At 40.9% G+C, this 17500-nt stretch overlaps 3 protein-coding genes across 5 annotated transcripts in view; 2 read left to right on the top strand and 1 right to left on the bottom strand.

Moving 5' to 3' along the window:
• Nucleotides 1–236, top strand: part of LOC132853708 (adenine DNA glycosylase-like) — a 19680-nt gene extending 19444 nt beyond the window's left edge. The window contains exon 26 of the mRNA XM_060881643.1: nucleotides 1–236. This exon is cut by the window's left edge and continues 1095 nt beyond it. The gene's annotated coding sequence lies outside the window, so the exon portion shown is untranslated.
• A 572-nt stretch (nucleotides 237–808) lies between these two features.
• Nucleotides 809–7770, top strand: elovl8b (ELOVL fatty acid elongase 8b). 2 transcript variants are annotated; one of them, XM_060881395.1, is made up of 8 exons: nucleotides 809–888; nucleotides 1783–1848; nucleotides 4746–4933; nucleotides 5180–5260; nucleotides 5664–5720; nucleotides 6971–7085; nucleotides 7206–7333; nucleotides 7442–7770. In XM_060881395.1, the coding sequence occupies exons 2-8, from the start codon at nucleotides 1791–1793 to the stop codon at nucleotides 7607–7609; spliced, it is 795 nt and encodes a 264-aa protein (XP_060737378.1). In that variant the 5' UTR covers nucleotides 809–888; nucleotides 1783–1790; the 3' UTR covers nucleotides 7610–7770. The 2 variants fall into 2 exon arrangements, with proteins under 2 accessions (XP_060737378.1, XP_060737379.1); XM_060881396.1 differs by having other exon boundaries at nucleotides 868–892.
• A 644-nt stretch (nucleotides 7771–8414) lies between these two features.
• The window catches only part of LOC132853558 (zinc finger protein GLIS1), a 99507-nt gene continuing 90421 nt past the window's right edge, over nucleotides 8415–17500 (bottom strand). For both annotated transcript variants that reach the window (XM_060881393.1, XM_060881394.1), the window contains exons 9-11: nucleotides 15622–15761; nucleotides 9126–9269; nucleotides 8415–9018 (exon numbers count right to left, since the gene is read on the bottom strand). In XM_060881393.1, coding sequence (XP_060737376.1) covers nucleotides 8885–9018; nucleotides 9126–9269; nucleotides 15622–15761 — 418 coding nt within the window. In that variant the 3' untranslated portion in view covers nucleotides 8415–8884. The remainder of the gene's footprint in view (nucleotides 9019–9125; nucleotides 9270–15621; nucleotides 15762–17500) is intronic.

Raw genomic sequence — 17500 nt, 5'->3', positions numbered from 1 at the left:
GTGGACCAGGAGGCCATCTTCTAGCAGCTTCTGTAATTCAGCAACTCCACACACACACACACACACACACACACACTCCTCTGTCTGGGGGAGAACAGATGATGATGGGGTTCCACAGAGGAGACACTGGAGCTGTTTGATGTCCACCATGTTGTATATACTGTAACTTACATCACATGATTCACTGAATTTGATTCATTAAAACACTTAAATAAAGAAAGGATGTTACTGTGTTAGTTCTGTGTTAGGTGATGTTTATACCGTAGATTCTACAAGGTGCAAGAGTCCATAAGCTTTAGGGGCTGCTGATGAGAAAATAAAGCACTTTTTATATCTGTAACTCACAGGAATTTGTCACGTTTAATGTCGTGCTGTTTATAGTGCAGTAAAATAGTCAGTGTAATGAAGCTGAAGCACTGAAATACTCTCTGAGGTTGTCATACAGCACATCCTGAAATGCTTCATAATCACAAAACAGTCTTATTTACTGTTCAGTGTGTTTTAATGCTAATGAAAATGTTTACAATCTGGAGAAATGAGACAATAGAAAGCAAGACACATAAAGCTAGAAATGTGGATGATGACAGTAGAAGAAAACTAAGTGCAGTCTTGTTGAGGTGTGTAAAGAAAACAGGACTGGGGGTTTAATGAAGAAACCTTCAAAATAAAAGCTTCATTTTCTCATGTCATAAATGACACACGAGTCATAACTCATACACAGTGCTTCAGTTATCATCATCATAAAGAAAACAACCTGCTTTTAACAGTAAAGACTGAAGCTGTGCTGAAGCAGCTCAGGTTTACAGCCTTATCAGTGGGAGAACAGGAGACAATCAGAGACCAAAACTGGTGTCCAAAGTCTTCAGATAAACACAACAGACTTCACGTGTAGGTGACGGTCAAATCTTATACCTACAACTATTATTTTATAGTTTAAAATATTGTCCTGAGTCTCTATTTGATTTTATTTTTAACAGTTAAAGACGGTAAATGAGCAAAATGGACAATTCAGAACTCAAATGGAAACTAAACACGGAATCGACACTGTTTCGGTAAACAGGTAAAAGAGTCACCTAAAAGATTCATCTTTATGATTAAAAGAACTTTAGTGTAAAAAACAAACAAACAAAAAAAGTTATTTAGTTTAAAATATTGTTGTTGTTTTTTAAACCAAATACCTTACAGGTGACTCTTTTATCTGTTTACCGAAACAGTGTCGATTCCGTGTTTAGTTTTCATTTGAGTTCTGAATTGTCCATTTTGCTCATTTACCGTCTTTGACTCAGTCCCATAAGTGGAGTGTTTAATGAAATAGTGTTTAATCAGAGCACGTTTTACGCTTTTAGAGGAAACGTGTTGTTCACGAACCGGTCGCCAATTTGAATCGACTCTTTTCTTTGAACGCTAAGAGCCGACACACGAGTCTAATGAGAGTCACTCGGGCTTCACTATGTAAAGTGTTTAATCCGATTCAGAATCATGTTTATTGGCCAAGTCTGTTGACACACACAAGGAATTTAGTTCCAGCTGTCATTTAGATTCTATCAATAATCGGTATGTGATGTGTTTATTAATTATCCATCAAGGTGTTTAAATCGGAAATAAGACGCTTGAACAGGTAATGTGTCGTTTACGAACGAATCGGATCTTTGAATCAGTTCTAAATCAACCGACTTTTTTTTGATGAACCTTAAGAGCTAACGAGATAATTTTATTATATTTTATTTTTCATGGCCTAATGGAGCTTTTATTAAAGTTGTGTGTTTTTTAATCCATGCTCAGGTTGTTAAATGGCTTCAGCATGGCAGAGAGTCGAATCACTGCATCAGTGGATCCTGGACAATGGAGGTGTGTTAACATTTATTCTGTTCACACTGACTAATGGGATATTTTTTATTTTCCTGAGTAATTACAAATCCTCCTGAGGTGGGAACAAGACTTTAATTTATTATCCAGTCCACCAGATTTGGCCCAGAAACCTAAATGATGAATCAGTGACTGTAATGTAAAGTATGATAAGTTAATGAATTCATTCATTCACTCATCTTCTACCGCTTATCCGAACTACCTCGGGTCACGGGGAGCCTGTGCCTATCTCAGGCGTCATCGGGCATCAAGGCAGGATACACCCTGGACGGAGTGCCAACCCATCGCAGGGCACACACACACACACCCTCATTCACTCACACAATCACACACTATGGACAATTTTCCAGAGATGCCAATCAACCTACCATACATGTCTTTGGACCGGGGGAGGAAACCGGAGTACCCGGAGGAAACCCCCGAGGCACGGGGAGAACATGCAAACTCCACACACACAAGGTGGAGGCGGGAATCGAACCCCCAACCCTGGAGGTGTGAGGCAAATGTGCTAACCACTAAGACACTGTGCCACCTAATGAATTAATTCATTGTTTAATTAAATCTTTTAATACAGACTACGTAAAATGTAAAGGCTTATAAATTTTTGTCCATCAGTGTAATCAGATCATTATCTTCTCCTGGTAATGTTTCTAATGTAGGAGGTCCTGTTGGTGAAAAGTTTCAGCTTGGAGATCAGCAGTTTCTGCTCATGACACATGAAATTCTCTGTTTATTCAGGATGTGACTGCGTGTCAGAATCAGGAGTCTGTAAATGCTTTATCGAGGTGCATCACAAGAGCATAAAGATTAAAGATGCAAAACCAAATCAAACTGCTTTGCAAAAGTCTTTAAAGATTCATCTTAGTTTTGTTTTTGTTTGTTTGTTTTAACTTTGTTTGTTGACCAATAATCTTTCTCCTCAGGTCTTATTCTTAATTTGTTTCCCAGAAAAATCCAAACAGTACAGAATCTATAAAAATAACCTTGATCTGGTTTGGAACAATTTCCCAATCTAAATCAGTTCCTTTGCTGATTAAACTCATAACTCCAAATATTCAACCTCTCGTCCTTCACATATTACACCAACGAGATCCTCTTTTGGACAGACGGACAATCGGAAACTAAATCGAATCTAATATCCCAGACATGATATTTGTTTGGCCAAGAATTTCACTATTTTTGTGCACATTTTCAGACCATATTTAAACTACAGTGCTTTGGATCTCCTTAACATCTGTGGAAAAGCAGCTGAAGACCTTTGAGTTTAGATTTTTTTACATGTTTTTTTGTCTTGTGTTCGTGTACTGTTCGTGTGCTGTTTGTGTACTGTTCCTTTACTGTTCGTGTGCTGTTTGTGTACTGTTCATGTACTGTTCCTGTGCTGTTCCTTTACTGTTCGTGTACTGTTCATGTGCTGTTCCTGTGCTGTTTGTGAACTGTTCGTGTGCTGTTCCTTTACTGTTCGTGTACTGTTCGAGTGCTGTTCGTGTACTGTTCGTGTGCTGTTTGTGTATTGTTCATGTACTGTTCATGTACTGTTCCTGTGCTGTTCCTTTACTGTTCCTGTACTGTTCGTGTGCTGTTCCTTTACTGTTTGTGTACTGTTCATGTGCTGTTCCTGTGCTGTTCGTGTGCTGTTTGTGTACTGTTCATGTACTGTTCCTGTGCTGTTCCTTTACTGTTCGTGTACTGTTCATGTGCTGTTCCTGTGCTGTTCGTGTGCTGTTTGTGAACTGTTCGTGTGCTGTTCCTTTACTGTTTGTGAACTGTTCGTGTGCTGTTCCTTTACTGTTCCTGTACTGTTCGTGTGCTGTTCCTTTACTGTTCGTGTACTGTTCGAGTGCTGTTCGTGTACTGTTCGTGTGCTGTTTGTGTACTGTTCATGTACTGTTCCTGTGCTGTTCCTTTACTGTTCGTGTACTGTTCCTGTACTGTTCATGTGCTGTTCGTGTGCTGTTTGTGAACTGTTCGTGTGCTGTTCCTTTACTGTTCGTGTACTGTTCGAGTGCTGTTCGTGTACTGTTCGTGTGCTGTTTGTGTATTGTTCATGTACTGTTCATGTACTGTTCCTGTGCTGTTCCTTTACTGTTCCTGTACTGTTCGTGTGCTGTTCCTTTACTGTTTGTGTACTGTTCATGTACTGTTCCTGTGCTGTTCCTTTACTGTTCCTGTACTGTTCGTGTGCTGTTCCTTTACTGTTTGTGTACTGTTCATGTGCTGTTCCTGTGCTGTTCGTGTGCTGTTTGTGTACTGTTCATGTACTGTTCCTGTGCTGTTCCTTTACTGTTCGTGTACTGTTCATGTGCTGTTCCTGTGCTGTTCGTGTGCTGTTTGTGAACTGTTCGTGTGCTGTTCCTTTACTGTTCGTGTGCTGTTCCTTTACTGTTCGTGTACTGTTTGAGTGCTGTTCGTGTACTGTTCGTGTGCTGTTTGTGTATTGTTCATGTACTGTTCATGTACTGTTCCTTTACTGTTCGTGTACTGTTCCTGTGCTGTTCGTGTACTGTTCCTGTGCTGTTTGTGTACTGTTCCTGTACTGTTCGTGTGCTGTTCCTTTACTGTTTGTGTACTGTTCCTGTGCTGTTCGTGTACTGTTCCTGTGCTGTTTGTGAACTGTTCCTGTGCTGTTCGTGTGCTGTTTGTGAACTGTTCCTGTACTGTTTGTGTGCTGTTCCTTTACTGTTCCTGTGCTGTTTCTGTGCAGTTCGTGTATTGTACCTGTGCTGTTCGTGTGCCGTTTGTGTACTGTTCGTGTACTGTTCGTGTACTGTGAAACATTTTATCACCTCTGTTCTTGAAAGTTCTTCTACAAAAAGTTACCCAGTTCATTAAATTCAGATCTTTTTTCCCCACAAATTTTCCTTCACTTTTGGTTCCAGATAAGAGAACTGACCCATGGCTGCTGGTTTACTCGCCCCTTCCTATCTTGTGGATCTTCCTCTGCTACCTGGGCATCATCTGGCTCGGACCCAGACTCATGAGGAACCGGGAAGCCGTGGACCTCAAACTTGTGCTTATAGTTTATAACTTTGCTATGGTTTGTCTGTCGGTCTACATGTTCCACGAGGTAACGTGTCCCTCTGAGGAGTCGCTCGTCTTCCAGTTAAAGTTCATCTGATTAATGTTTATTTTTAACATAAAGGTATAAATATCATTTACGACCTTTATGAACCATCTTAGGTGTTTATATATCACTCAAATATTTATTATTTATATCATTAATGAATAAATTCACAAATCCATTGAAATTCAACTCTAAAAAATTCACCTCTACAGCGTGTGATTTTGTTGTACACTTTTGTGTATTTTGTAGTTTTTAGTGACGTCTTGGGTGTCGAACTACAGCTACTTGTGTCAGCCTGTGGACTACAGCACCAGTCCCCTGGCCATGAGGGTGAAACACTTATTTATCCCTGATTTACGTATTTAAAAGAAATTGTGCTCTAATTCCTTTCAACAGAGTTCTAGGCTGATGATACGTGTGTGTCCTAGTGAACCAGTGGTAATGTTTTCATTGATAGACTTGATGGATATCGAGTGTGCCACGTGACGTAAATGTAACAGAAATGTAATCAGCGTGTCTTTATTAAACAGCGTAAGGTGTTGGTGTGATGAATCGGTTTGCAGTGTTTTTACAGAATACACTTTTTATCCATTTATAGCTGCTCTTCATGTTATTGAGCTGTTACAAAGTGCTGACACTGGAGATTTGTTTTCACCAGTTTTACTCATGGAGCGTTCGCAGTGACTCGCTTTAACGTGTCATTTTCTCTGTGCTTTTATTTCCCGGGTCTCAGATGGCCAGAGTTTGCTGGTGGTTCTTCTTCTCCAAGGTCATCGAGCTCAGTGACACCGTGAGTTACTGCAGCACAAAGTGTCTGTTACACAACGACTGACCGTCCACTAACTAAACAAAACACTGTGTGTGTGTGTGTGTGTGGAATACTAGTGTGTTAGTGAGGGTTTTGTGTGTGTGTGTGTGTGTGGAATACTAGTGTGTTAGTGAAGGTTTTGTGTGTGTGTGTGTGTGTGTGTGTGTGTGGAATACTAGTGTGTTAGTGAGGGTTTTGTTTGTGTGTGTGTGTAGAATACTAGTGTGTTAGTGAGGGTTTTGTGTGTGTGTGCGTGTGTGTGTGTGTGTAGAATACTAGTGTGTTAGTGAGGGTTTTGTGTGTGTGTGTAGAATACTAGTGTGTTAGTGAGGGTTGTGTGTGTGTGTGTGTGGAATACTAGTGTGTTAGTGAGGGTTTTGTGTGTGTGTGGAATACTAGTGTGTTAGTGAGGGTTTTGTGTGTGTGTGTGTGTGTATGTGGAATACTAGTGTGTTAGTGAGGGTTTTGTGTGTGTTAGTGGTGGATGTTAGTGTGTTTTAGTGAGAGGTATTTTGTGTGTGTGTGTGTGTGTGTGTGTGTGTGCGTTTAATTACTATCTGGTTATTTGATGTTGTGAAGTTGTGTATGTTGGTATGAAATGTTGAGTGTTGGACTTTGATGGTGTTTTTCAATGTTTGGTCGCCTGGTGTTTTGTGTAAACATTACTTGTTATTTGTTAGTGACTGTGTGTGATGTTGGGTATTGGGGGATGTTGGTGTTTGGTTATTTGCATTTTTCAGGTGTTTGATGTTTACTGGTAAACGGTAGTGTTTATTTGTCTGCACTGGTAGCTGTGTGTGATGGTAAACATTAGAGAATGTTGTTGGTGAAGGTTTGTGGTGAATGTAAGTGTTTGGATGTCACCGTGACTTGTGATGAAGTGAAGGTTGAATACCAATTATAATGGTATTTGATAGGAAATGCAGGTGAATGTTTGTGTTTGGTAGCGATAGTGGTGTTGGTTTTGGGTGTTTTATCTCGGTTTGTTGTTAAGTGTTGGTTTGTGAATATTGGTGTTTGGTTGGAAGTGTTGGTGTGTAGTTTTTAATGTTGGTATTTGCTGCTGTTTGGTGGTGAATTATGGGCTTTGCTTTGAGAATGTTGGTGTGGTTAATTGTTTTTTTTGGGTGTTGAACAGTGTTTTTGGTGAATGTTAGTGTTTATGTAATGGTGAATATATCTCAGTAAAAATCTGACCAACAACAGACTCATTCTTTCCCTCCTACCACCAGGTGTTTTTTATCTTGCGTAAGAAAAACAGTCAGCTGACCTTCCTGCACGTCTACCATCATGGCACCATGATCTTCAACTGGTGGGCCGGAGTCAAGTACTTCGCCGGGGGACAATGTACGCTGCTCTGCTTCCTCTTTACCACTGATGATGATGATGATAGAGCTGTGCTGATGTATAACTAATGCTGTGTGTGTGTGTGTGTGTGTGTGTGTGTGTGTGTGTGTGTACATGTAGCGTTCTTCATCGGCCTCCTCAACACTTTTGTACACATCATCATGTATTTGTATTACGGTCTGGCAGCTTTTGGTCCTCACATGCAGAAATATCTGTGGTGGAAACGTTACCTCACTTCCCTGCAACTGGTAAACACACACACACACACACACACACACACACACACACACACTGTGCTGCCTCAGTAGGGCATTAGGGTAAGAAGATGACTGATGTGAACTTTGGTTTGTTCACAGCTGCAGTTTGTTCTTCTCACCACACACACCGGCTACAACCTGTTCACCGAGTGCGACTTCCCCGACTCCATGAACGCCGTTGTGTTCGCCTACTGCATCAGCCTCATCCTGCTCTTCAGCAACTTCTACTACCAGAGCTACATGACCAGGAGGACCAAGCGCTCCTGATGAAGACTCTGGACCTGGCCCTGTTCCAGCCCTGTTCATTTCCACATAGACATTAAGTTTCAAATTAATTGATTAATTAAAATATTTAATTAATAATTGATTAGTTAGGATTTCATTGATTTTTAATTGAAGGTGCTCCAGATTTGTATTTTATTATAATTTAATTAGATTATTGTATGTATATAAAGTAAAAAACTGTAGTTAAAAGAATCTACAGATATAAATAATAGATAATAATAGATAATCTACAGATGAGTATAAATAATAAAAAGGTATGAAATTTAATGACTAACTCTTTCTTCCTGCGACTGAGACTGGAGACTCCTTCCATAAACGTTCTAAAAATATCTGATTACCAAGAAAATAAAACTTCATATCACACGTTTTAATCAGTGTTTATGTGGCGTGTGTTCTGTTCACGTCTCTATGAGCTGTTACTATGGAAACGATAAGGTATCGGCGTGAGTGCGTTCATATAAAGCTGCATTAAAGTCGTAGCTGCTGTTAGAGAGAATTAAACAACACGACGACCAATCAGAAGGTTTAATAACGTCACGTGTTTAAACGGATGCAGTTTGTCTTCCTCTGTACTGTGGTACAGTTGAGAGTCTCCACTAGGGGGCGGAGTTTACTCACTACATTAGGTCTGTACATGTACACACACACACACACACACACACACAGAAACGAGAATGCATTATTAAAGGAAATTTTATTTTCTGACACACGATATAGTGACACAATAATTAATAGTTTAACAAACTGTACATTTTGTACATCTGATAGAAGGATGATAAGCCGAACTTTAAACACACACACACACACACACACACACACACAAACAGAGAAGCAAAAATTAAAACACAATACACACGCTGCATACATTCACTGATAAACACAGCAACGGTAAACACAAAGTCTATATAATTCTTATACACTTCATTTGAGAGAGAGAGAGAGAGAGAGAAAGCAAGGAGAGGAAAGGAGGGAACATGATAAAGAGCAGTGATGGAGGAACAGTGAAGGAATGATAGCGTGAGAGAGAATAAAATAGTGATATGTTGGAGTGACCGTATTAGAGTAACGTGTGAAAAGTGAAAAGTGATGTTATGGAGCAAACAGTAATAGAAGTATAGAGAGATGGAGGACTAGCGATGGAGTGACAGACTAATGCAGTGATATATTGTCGGTGATGGAAAGATGGAGTACTGTAGTAACAGAGTCACAGAACGATGGATAGTAAGAGAGTGATAGAGTGATAGATGGAGTGATGCTCTACGTCTCCGTGTACACTGAGGACATTTGACTCAGGCTTCGCTCGAAGGCTCCGAGCTGGAAGAAGATGCTGTCATCTGCACTGAGACTGAACTGAGACCCAGTACCCGCGAGATCCTGCACCAAACTGAACCCTACACACACACACACACACACACACACACACACACACACACCATTGAGTTTTTGTGTTTTTGAGTTTATATAGTGTAAAGTGAAAAATGTGTGTGTGTGTGTGTACCTGTATTGGAGCTGGTGTGTAGGCCATTGTGTGTGTGTGTGTTGAAGTTGTGTGGATCTGCAGGGATGTGAGTGTTGTTGATGTTCTGCTCTGTTCTATAATTCTCCCCAAAGTGGAAACAGCTCTGGAAATTTCCCCGGTAATCTGAAAAAACAGCAACACACACACGGTTACACTCAATGTTACACAATTTTACACTCCATGTTACACTCCCTGTTACAGTACACTCAATGTTACACACACTGTTACACTAAATGTTACACTCAGTGTTACACTCAATGTTACACACAGTTACACTTCCTGTTACAGTACACTCAATGTTACACACACTGTTACACTCCCTGTTACACTCAATGTTACACACACTGTTACACTCCCTGTTACACTCAATGTTACACTCAGTGTTACACACACTGTTACACTCAATGTTACACACACTGTTACACTCAATGTTACACTCAGTGTTACACACAATGTTACACTCCCTGTTACACTCAATAGCACTATTCGGACTAGTTTTAATAAAAGGACTAGTTTTACAGGGGGTCGTTAGAGAAATTTCAGTTTCACAGATGTACTTTGTGATTTTAATCCCGTCCGAATCTGCCATGTCTGTCTTTTTCTCACACGACCTGTGTAAAAATTCCAGAGCAAATTACCTACTGCTTTTCAGCAAAATCTGCGCTCCTCTGCGAAATCTAATCCCGTCTGAATGCGAATGTCTGTGATTGCCGAAAATGTTTTTTTTCCAAAATGCGTTTTCTTGTCTGTTTTGTTCAACATGAACAAACCATATTAACCCTAGCGCACCGGTATTCAAGTCTCTGCTTTCTGCACACCAATAATGGGTGTAAATGTGTTTGCTACCCTGCGAAGAAATAAAAAAAAAAATGAAATCAACAAGAAGAGCCAAATCACGTAAATTGTTAAGACTGGCTACTGTAATATCTACTTTCATTTCTATAGTCAATTACATAACGTGAAAATTATATAAAAACGTATTTATTCCAGTGGGTTTATAAGAAGTTCTATATAAAACCATATGATGTTAATAAACTATTGATCTATGATATGACCATATGCAATCCACGCATCCTGGACATGTGGTCTTGTGCAACGCCCACATGTAAAACACAGACACTCCTACCTCCGTAATAAACACACAGATGTTAGTCCCGTCCGAATCCATACATGAAATGACAGACGTCGGCTGCAAAAAAATTCTAACTCTAACGTCGTTTGGAAAACTAGTCCGAATGGGGCTAATGTTACACTCCCTGTTACACTTAATGTTACACTTAATGTTACACTCAGTGTTACACTCCCTGTTACACTCAGTGTTAAACTAAGTGTTACACTCAATGTTACACTCCCTGTTACACTCAATGTTACACTCAATGTTACAGTCAATGTTACACTCCCTGTTACACTCCCTGTTACACTCAGTATTAAACTAAGTGTTACATTTACATTTACAGCATGTGACAGACGCCCTTATCCAGAGCGAAGTACATAAGTGCTTAAATCTCTAACATTGAATACATTAATGCTGGATCACTAAGTTACACACTTAAGATACCATGAGTTTAAAACATTTGTTCAAAGTTACAATGAAAAAGTGTCAAAGGTGTGTTTTTTTTTTTTTTTTAAAAATGCGAAAGATAAGGAAGAAGTGCTAGTTGAAGTGTTTCCTGAATAAGTAGGTCTTCAACCGCCGCTTGAAAATATCCAGTGACTCAGCTGTCCAGACCTCTAGGGGAAGTTCATTCCACCACCTTGGTGCCAGTACAGAGAAGAGTCTTGTAGTATACTTGCCTCTTACCCTGAGAGATGGTGGAACCAGTCGAGCAGTGCTGGTAGATCAGAGGGTGCGGGGTGCAGTGCGAGGAGTGATGAGGTAAGAGGGAGATGGTCCATTTTTGGCTTTGTAGGCCAGCATCAGTGTTTTGAATCTGATGCGTGCAGCTACCGGAAGCCAGTGGAGGGATCGCAGCAGCGGGGTGGTGTGGAGAACTTTGGCAGGTTGAAAACAAGCTGGGCAGCTGCATTTTGGATCATTTGCAGAGGACGGATTGCGTTCATAGGTAGACCTGCCAGCAGTGCATTGCAGTAATCCAGTCTAGAAATGACAAGGGACTGAACAAGTACCTGAGCAGCCTGTGTGGACAGAAATGGCTGAATCCTTCTAATGTTGTAGAGAAGAAACCAACATGAGGGAGTCACATTAGCAACATGAGAGGAAAAGGACAGTTGATTGTCCATGGTTACCCCAAGGTTGCGAGCTGTGGCTGAAGGGGAGATCAGATCGTTGTGCAAGGATATAGCAAGATCATGACCTGGGGATGTGTCACCTGGGATGAAGAGCAGCTCAGTTTTGCTAGGATTAAGCTTTAACTGATGAGCAGTCATCCATGATGAAATTTCTGCCAGACATGCTGAGATCCGGTCAGAAGCTGTGGCATCTGCGGGTGGGAAAGAGAAGTTGTGTATCATCAGCATAGCAGTGGTAAGAGAACCCATGTGAGGAAATAACTTCACCAAGAGAGTGAGTATACAGGGAGAAAAGAAGAGGGCCAAGTACTGAGCCCTGTGGGACGCCAGTGGAGAGTCTGCGTGGAGCAGATGTCACTCCCCTCCATGTTACCTGATATGAGCGTCCTTCCAGGTAGGAAGCGAACCATTCCCAAGCTGATCCGCAAATCCCAAGACTCCTGAGGGTGGCTAAGAGAGTCTTATTGTTGACCGTATCAAACGCTGCTGAAAGGTCAAGGAGGATAAGGACGGATGAGAGTTTGGCTGATCTAGCAGCATGTAATTTCTCAGAGACATCTAAAAGGGCTGTCTCTGTGGAATGAGCTGCTTTAAAGCCAGACTGGTTGGGGTCTTGGAGGTTGTTCTGTGAGAGATAGACAGACAGTTGATTAAAGACAATGCGTTCAAGAATTTTTGAAAGAAACGAGAGAAGTGATATCGGTCTGTAGTTACTGATGTCTGATGGATTCAGAGCAGGTTTCTTCAGGATTGGAATAACCCTTGCTCTCTTGAAAGTAGTTGGTACCTGACCAGATGCTATGGATCTATTGGTGATAGTTGTAATGAAGGGCAGAAGGTCTTGCGAGATGGTCTGGAGCATAGTGGAAGGGAGTGGATCCAATGGGCAGGTTGTAGGATTGCAAGACTGGATGAGTTTTAGAATCTCTTCTGTTGTTACAGTTGAGAAATGCAACAACAAAGGTGTAGGGGAATCCATACTCTGAGATGTAAGTGCAGTCGGAGCTGAAGTGAAGTTCCGGCAGATTTCCTCAATCTTCTCCTGGTAGAAAGAAGCAAAGTCTTCTGCAGTCAGGGAGGATGAAGAAGGTGGAGCCGGGGGGTTGAGCAGAGAAGAGATGATGTTGTGGAATTTCCGAGGGTCATGTGAGGAAGCTTCAAGCTTTTCCTTGTAGAAGGACGTCTTGGCAGAAGTCACATCTGAGGAGAACTTGGCCATGAGTGTTCGGTAAGAATCAAGATCTGCATCAAGTTGTGATTTCTTCCACTTTCTCTCTGATGATCTTAGCTCTCTTCGATTGTTGCGCAGCACATCTGAAAGCCAAGGAGCAGAACAAGAAGTTTTCTTGGGTTTAGTGGACATAGGGCAGAGGAAGTCCATAGTTGAGGAAAGAGATGAGAGGAAAGTATCTGTGGCCGAGTCCAAGGGTAGTGAGGAAAAAGACTCAGGATCAGGAAGGGAAGAAAGAGTGCCAGAAGCTACAGAAGAAGGGGAGACAGAGTGAAGGTTGCGGCGGGTAAGAGCGAGGGGGTGAGGGGTAGTTTTAGGTAGGGTAGGGAGAGTGATGGTGAAGGATACCAGGTGATGATCAGAGACGTGTAGTGGGGTAGCAGTCATGTCTGTAACTGGAGAAGGACGGGTGAAAACTAGGTCCAGGACATTGTCTCCTGTGTGTGTGGGGATGTAGCTGTTGAGTGTGAGGGAGCATGAGTCGAGAAGAGACAGGAGGGAAGAAGAATGTAGCTTGTCAGAGGGGAGGTTGAAGTCACCAAACACTGTCAGGGGGGGAGCTATCAGAAGGGAAAGCACTAAGCAGTGTGTCCATTTCTTCCAGGAAGTCACCTAGGGGACCAGGAGGGCGGTAAACAACAATGATAACAAGGTTAATTGGAGAAGTAACTGAAATGGCATGGAATTCAAAAGAGGAGATGGTTAAATGAGACAAGAGGAGAGGTGTAAAGCACCATTTCTTTGACAGCAATAAACCTGTACCACCACCCCTGCCTGTTTCTCGTGGTGAGTGAGAGAAAGCATAGGGAGAGGATAAAGCAGCTGGTGTAGCAGTGTTCTGTGGGGATATCCAGGTCTCTGTTAGTGCAAGAAAATCAAAGGAGTAATGGGAAGTTAAAGCAGAGATAAAATCAGCTTTTTTCACAGCAGACTGGCAATTCCAGAGCCCACCTACCACCACTGTTTGAGACTTACACAACAGAGGAGGGTAGATGAGGTTACTGGTATTGTGACCTCTGCTCTGTGGATGAGAGCGTCTGCGAGAGTAGGAATTGAGTACAGAGATGGGTTTAAGGCACATATTTGCAGTCAAACAAGAGTGAGAATTAAGGTATGGTAGAATATAGCAAAACAGTATTAGACACTAAGTTTACAATGAGAGAGAGAGAGATACTTACAAACCGCTACAGAAGCTAGCGTCTGTAGCGGAGAACCTTCAATTTAAATAGGTAAGCCCTGCCCCCAATTCACACCTTAAGGTAGACTGAAACTACTCCTGATTAATCAGCTGAGAGAACAACAAAGACCAACACTATAAAAATCAACAATGGTATAGAATATAACAATTCAAATCACACTACTCTAGAACAAAGTGAGTTAAGCAGATAGTATACAAAAGTCAGGAACCTACTTTACCAGAAGACAATATATTCAAATGAAGAGAGTTAAAGCACACTGAAGAGTAGGCTGGTTCACCTTCAATTTAAATAGGTTACACTCCCTGTTACACTCAATGTTACACTCCCTGTTACACTCAGTGTTAAACTCAATGTTACACTCCCTTTTACACTCAGTGTTAAACTCAATGTTACACTCCCTGTTACACTTAATGTTACACACATTGTTACACTTAATGTTACACACACTGTTACACTCAATGTTACACTCCCCGATACACTCAATGTTACACTCCCTGTTACACTCAATGTTACACTCCCTGTTACACTCCCTGTTACACTCAGTGTTAAACTCAATGTTACACTCCCTGTTACGCTTAATGTTACACACATTGTTACACTTAATGTTACACACACTGTTACACTCAATGTTACACTCCCTGTTACACTCAATGTTACACTCCGTGTTAAACTCAATGTTACACTCCCTGTTACGCTTAATGTTACACACATTGTTACACTTAATGTTACACACACTGTTACACTCCCTGTTACACTCAATGTTACACTCAATGTTACACTCCCTGTTACACTCAATGTTACACTCAATGTTACACTCAATGTTACACTCAATGTTACATTCAGTGTTACACTCAGTGTTGCACTCAATGTTGCACTCCCTGTTACACTCAGTGTTAAACTCAATGTTACACACATTGTTACACTTAATGTTACACACATTGTTACACTCAATGTTACACTCCCTGTTACACTCAATGTTACACTCAGTGTTACACTCAATGTTACATTCAGTGTTACACTCAGTGTTGCACTCAATGTTGCACTCCCTGTTACACTCAGTGTTAAACTCAATGTTACACACATTGTTACACTTAATGTTACACTCAGTGTTACACTCAATGTTACACTCAATGTTACATTCAGTGTTACACTCAGTGTTGCACTCAATGTTGCACTCCCTGTTACACTCAGTGTTAAACTCAATGTTACACACATTGTTACACTTAATGTTACACTCAGTGTTACACTCAATGTTACACTCCCTGTTACACTCAATGTTACACTCAGTGTTAAACTCAATGTTACACACATTGTTACACTTAATGTTACACATATTGTTACACTTAATGTTACACTCCCTGTTACAGTGTTACACTCAGTGTTAAACTAAGTGTTACACTCCCTGTTACACTCAATGTTACACTCCCTGTTACGCTTAATGTTACACACACTGTTACACTCAATGTTACACTCCCTGTTACACACAGTTACACTCCCTGTTACACTCAATGTTACACACACTGTTACATAAACGGTTACACTCAATGTTTAAACACTGTTACACTCTTTGTTACACACACTGTTACAGTCCGTGTTACGCTCCCTGTTACACACACGGTTACACTCAATGTTCAAACACTGTTACACACACTGTTGCACAATGTTACACACACACTGTTACACTAAATGTTACACACACCTTTACACTCTCTGTAACACACATTTCTTTCTTTCTTTCTTTCTTTCTTTCTTTCTTTCTTTCTTTCTTTCTTTCTTTCTGTATATACGTATGTACCTTCAGGGAGGTTGTGGAATGAGGAGTAAGATTTGTGCTGCTGTGTAGATGACAGATTCTGCTGTTTCTCCACCAACGTGGATGATGGAGACGGAGCCTTCAGTGGATTGATTCCTGGAGAGAGCAATGGGCCAGATAACCTGAGAGAGAGAGAGAGAGAGAGAGAGAGAGAGAGAGAGAGAGAGAGAGAAAGAGAGAGAGAATAAAGAGAGAGAGAGAGAGAGAGAGAGAGAGTAAAGAGAGAGAGAGAGATTTTTTTATGTCATTTCTTTATGTCACTTAGAGACATTTCTTTATGTCACTTAACACGTCTTTGTCTATTTTGCTATGATTCTGGAAGCGCTGTGATTTAAATATGTTCTTTAATGTAAACAGGCTCCATCCCAAAGCTACACACTTGTGTGTGTATTGTGTTTGTGGCTGAAGCTGGAGAGGACCCTGAGCTGGATGTTCACATGTGCTGTGTCCAAACACCAAATAATCATCATGTAAATGTCGCAGACTGGATTTGATCGAGTGCAGGCCTGGGGTTATTAAAGCGCTGGGGTTATTAAAGCGCTGGGGTTATTAAAGCGCTGGGGTTATTAAAGCGCTGGCTCAGAAGGGAAGTTGTGATCGCTGGAACTGAACAACTAAATCCTTTGTTAGTGCTTTTAAATTCTTCAGCCAGCATTTCAGAAATAAAAAGTCCTTCTGTTCAAATGACAAACACTTGGTGCTGACACAACTCCAACTGTCCCGGCGTAGTTCTCACGAAACAGCCGGAGAATGAACAACAAGCTTCAGGGATCTGTAAAAGCAATGGGATCGACAGGCCGTCAGGGCAGAAACGCCGCGCAACACACAACAACACAATAATACCACAAACACCGTGTTCACTACACAGGTCACTGTACGGAGAGTTGGACTTAGTGTAGTCGTGTCTAAAGTGATGAAGGAGATGAATATCATCAGAAACACATCACGGTCCCTTCCTCTGACACAGAACAGGATCAAGATCGATTATTATTCAAAAGAATAGAAACTCTTCTGTCCAAAAAATAAACCCACTATTACAAGTTCTTTTTCAGAAAAAAAAGCCATTTGCTGATTTAATGTTAAAAATGTATGGAATTCTTTTCCTCTCTTTTTTTGTAACGTTTATTATTATTATTATTATTATTATTATTATTATTATTATTATTATTATTATTATTTATTTATTTATTTTTTATTATTACAAATTGCTATTTTTTGGTCATTCTTTTGTAATAAAATATAATTTTCTATATGTATATATTTTTTCCCTCTTTTCTCAAATCTATACATGTACATTAGAGCTTATAATAACTACACTAAAATAACACACTTTCTTTGTTGTTAATTCTTTGTAGTACACATTTTCCCTCTGCGTTGTGAGTGTGTGTGTGTGTGTGTGTGTCTTTGTGATTTATTTTTCTGCACCACACAATGATTGTGGATGAATGCCGTCCTGTTTCTCAGAGCAGCTGTAAAAATCAGTGAGATGTTTTGTGGACTCGACACTATGACATCATCCGTAACGTCGACTTTCCAGTGTTTCATCAGCCCAAGCTGGAGCGGCGCACGTTTTCTCACGGTGACTCAGGCGTCTCTGGCGTGACATTTCTGACATTTCTGCCATTTTCTGTGAGACTCTCCTCGGCTGCCCTCTAATATCCACATCCTGGGCTCTGCTTAGTGTGGAATAACCTGCGCTAATCCTGGACTCATGTGTTTCCATGCTGGATTCTCTCCTCCTGGGGGGATCTTCTGTCAGCAGGAACTCAGGAAACAGTTATACTGTTCATATTTTTACAAGCTGCCTCCATGTGAATCACGGCGTAATCAGAGCCAGGTGGAGCTGCGCTCAGTCTGCAGG

Source organism: Tachysurus vachellii, chromosome 11, assembly GCF_030014155.1.
Source record: "Tachysurus vachellii isolate PV-2020 chromosome 11, HZAU_Pvac_v1, whole genome shotgun sequence".
NCBI lineage: Eukaryota > Metazoa > Chordata > Actinopteri > Siluriformes > Bagridae > Tachysurus > Tachysurus vachellii.
This window is presented reverse-complemented; position numbering and strand designations above follow the sequence as displayed.

Excerpts from the sequence above, each read along its gene's own strand:
- elovl8b (XM_060881395.1), top strand. The coding sequence starts at position 1,791 with ATGGCTTCAGCATGGCAGAGAGTCGAATCACTGCATCAGTGGATCCTG. Across the intron at positions 4,934-5,179 it reads CGGTCTACATGTTCCACGAG|TTTTTAGTGACGTCTTGGGT; the intron begins GTAACGTGTCCC and ends TGTATTTTGTAG. Across the intron at positions 7,334-7,441 it reads ACCTCACTTCCCTGCAACTG|CTGCAGTTTGTTCTTCTCAC; the intron begins GTAAACACACAC and ends GTTTGTTCACAG.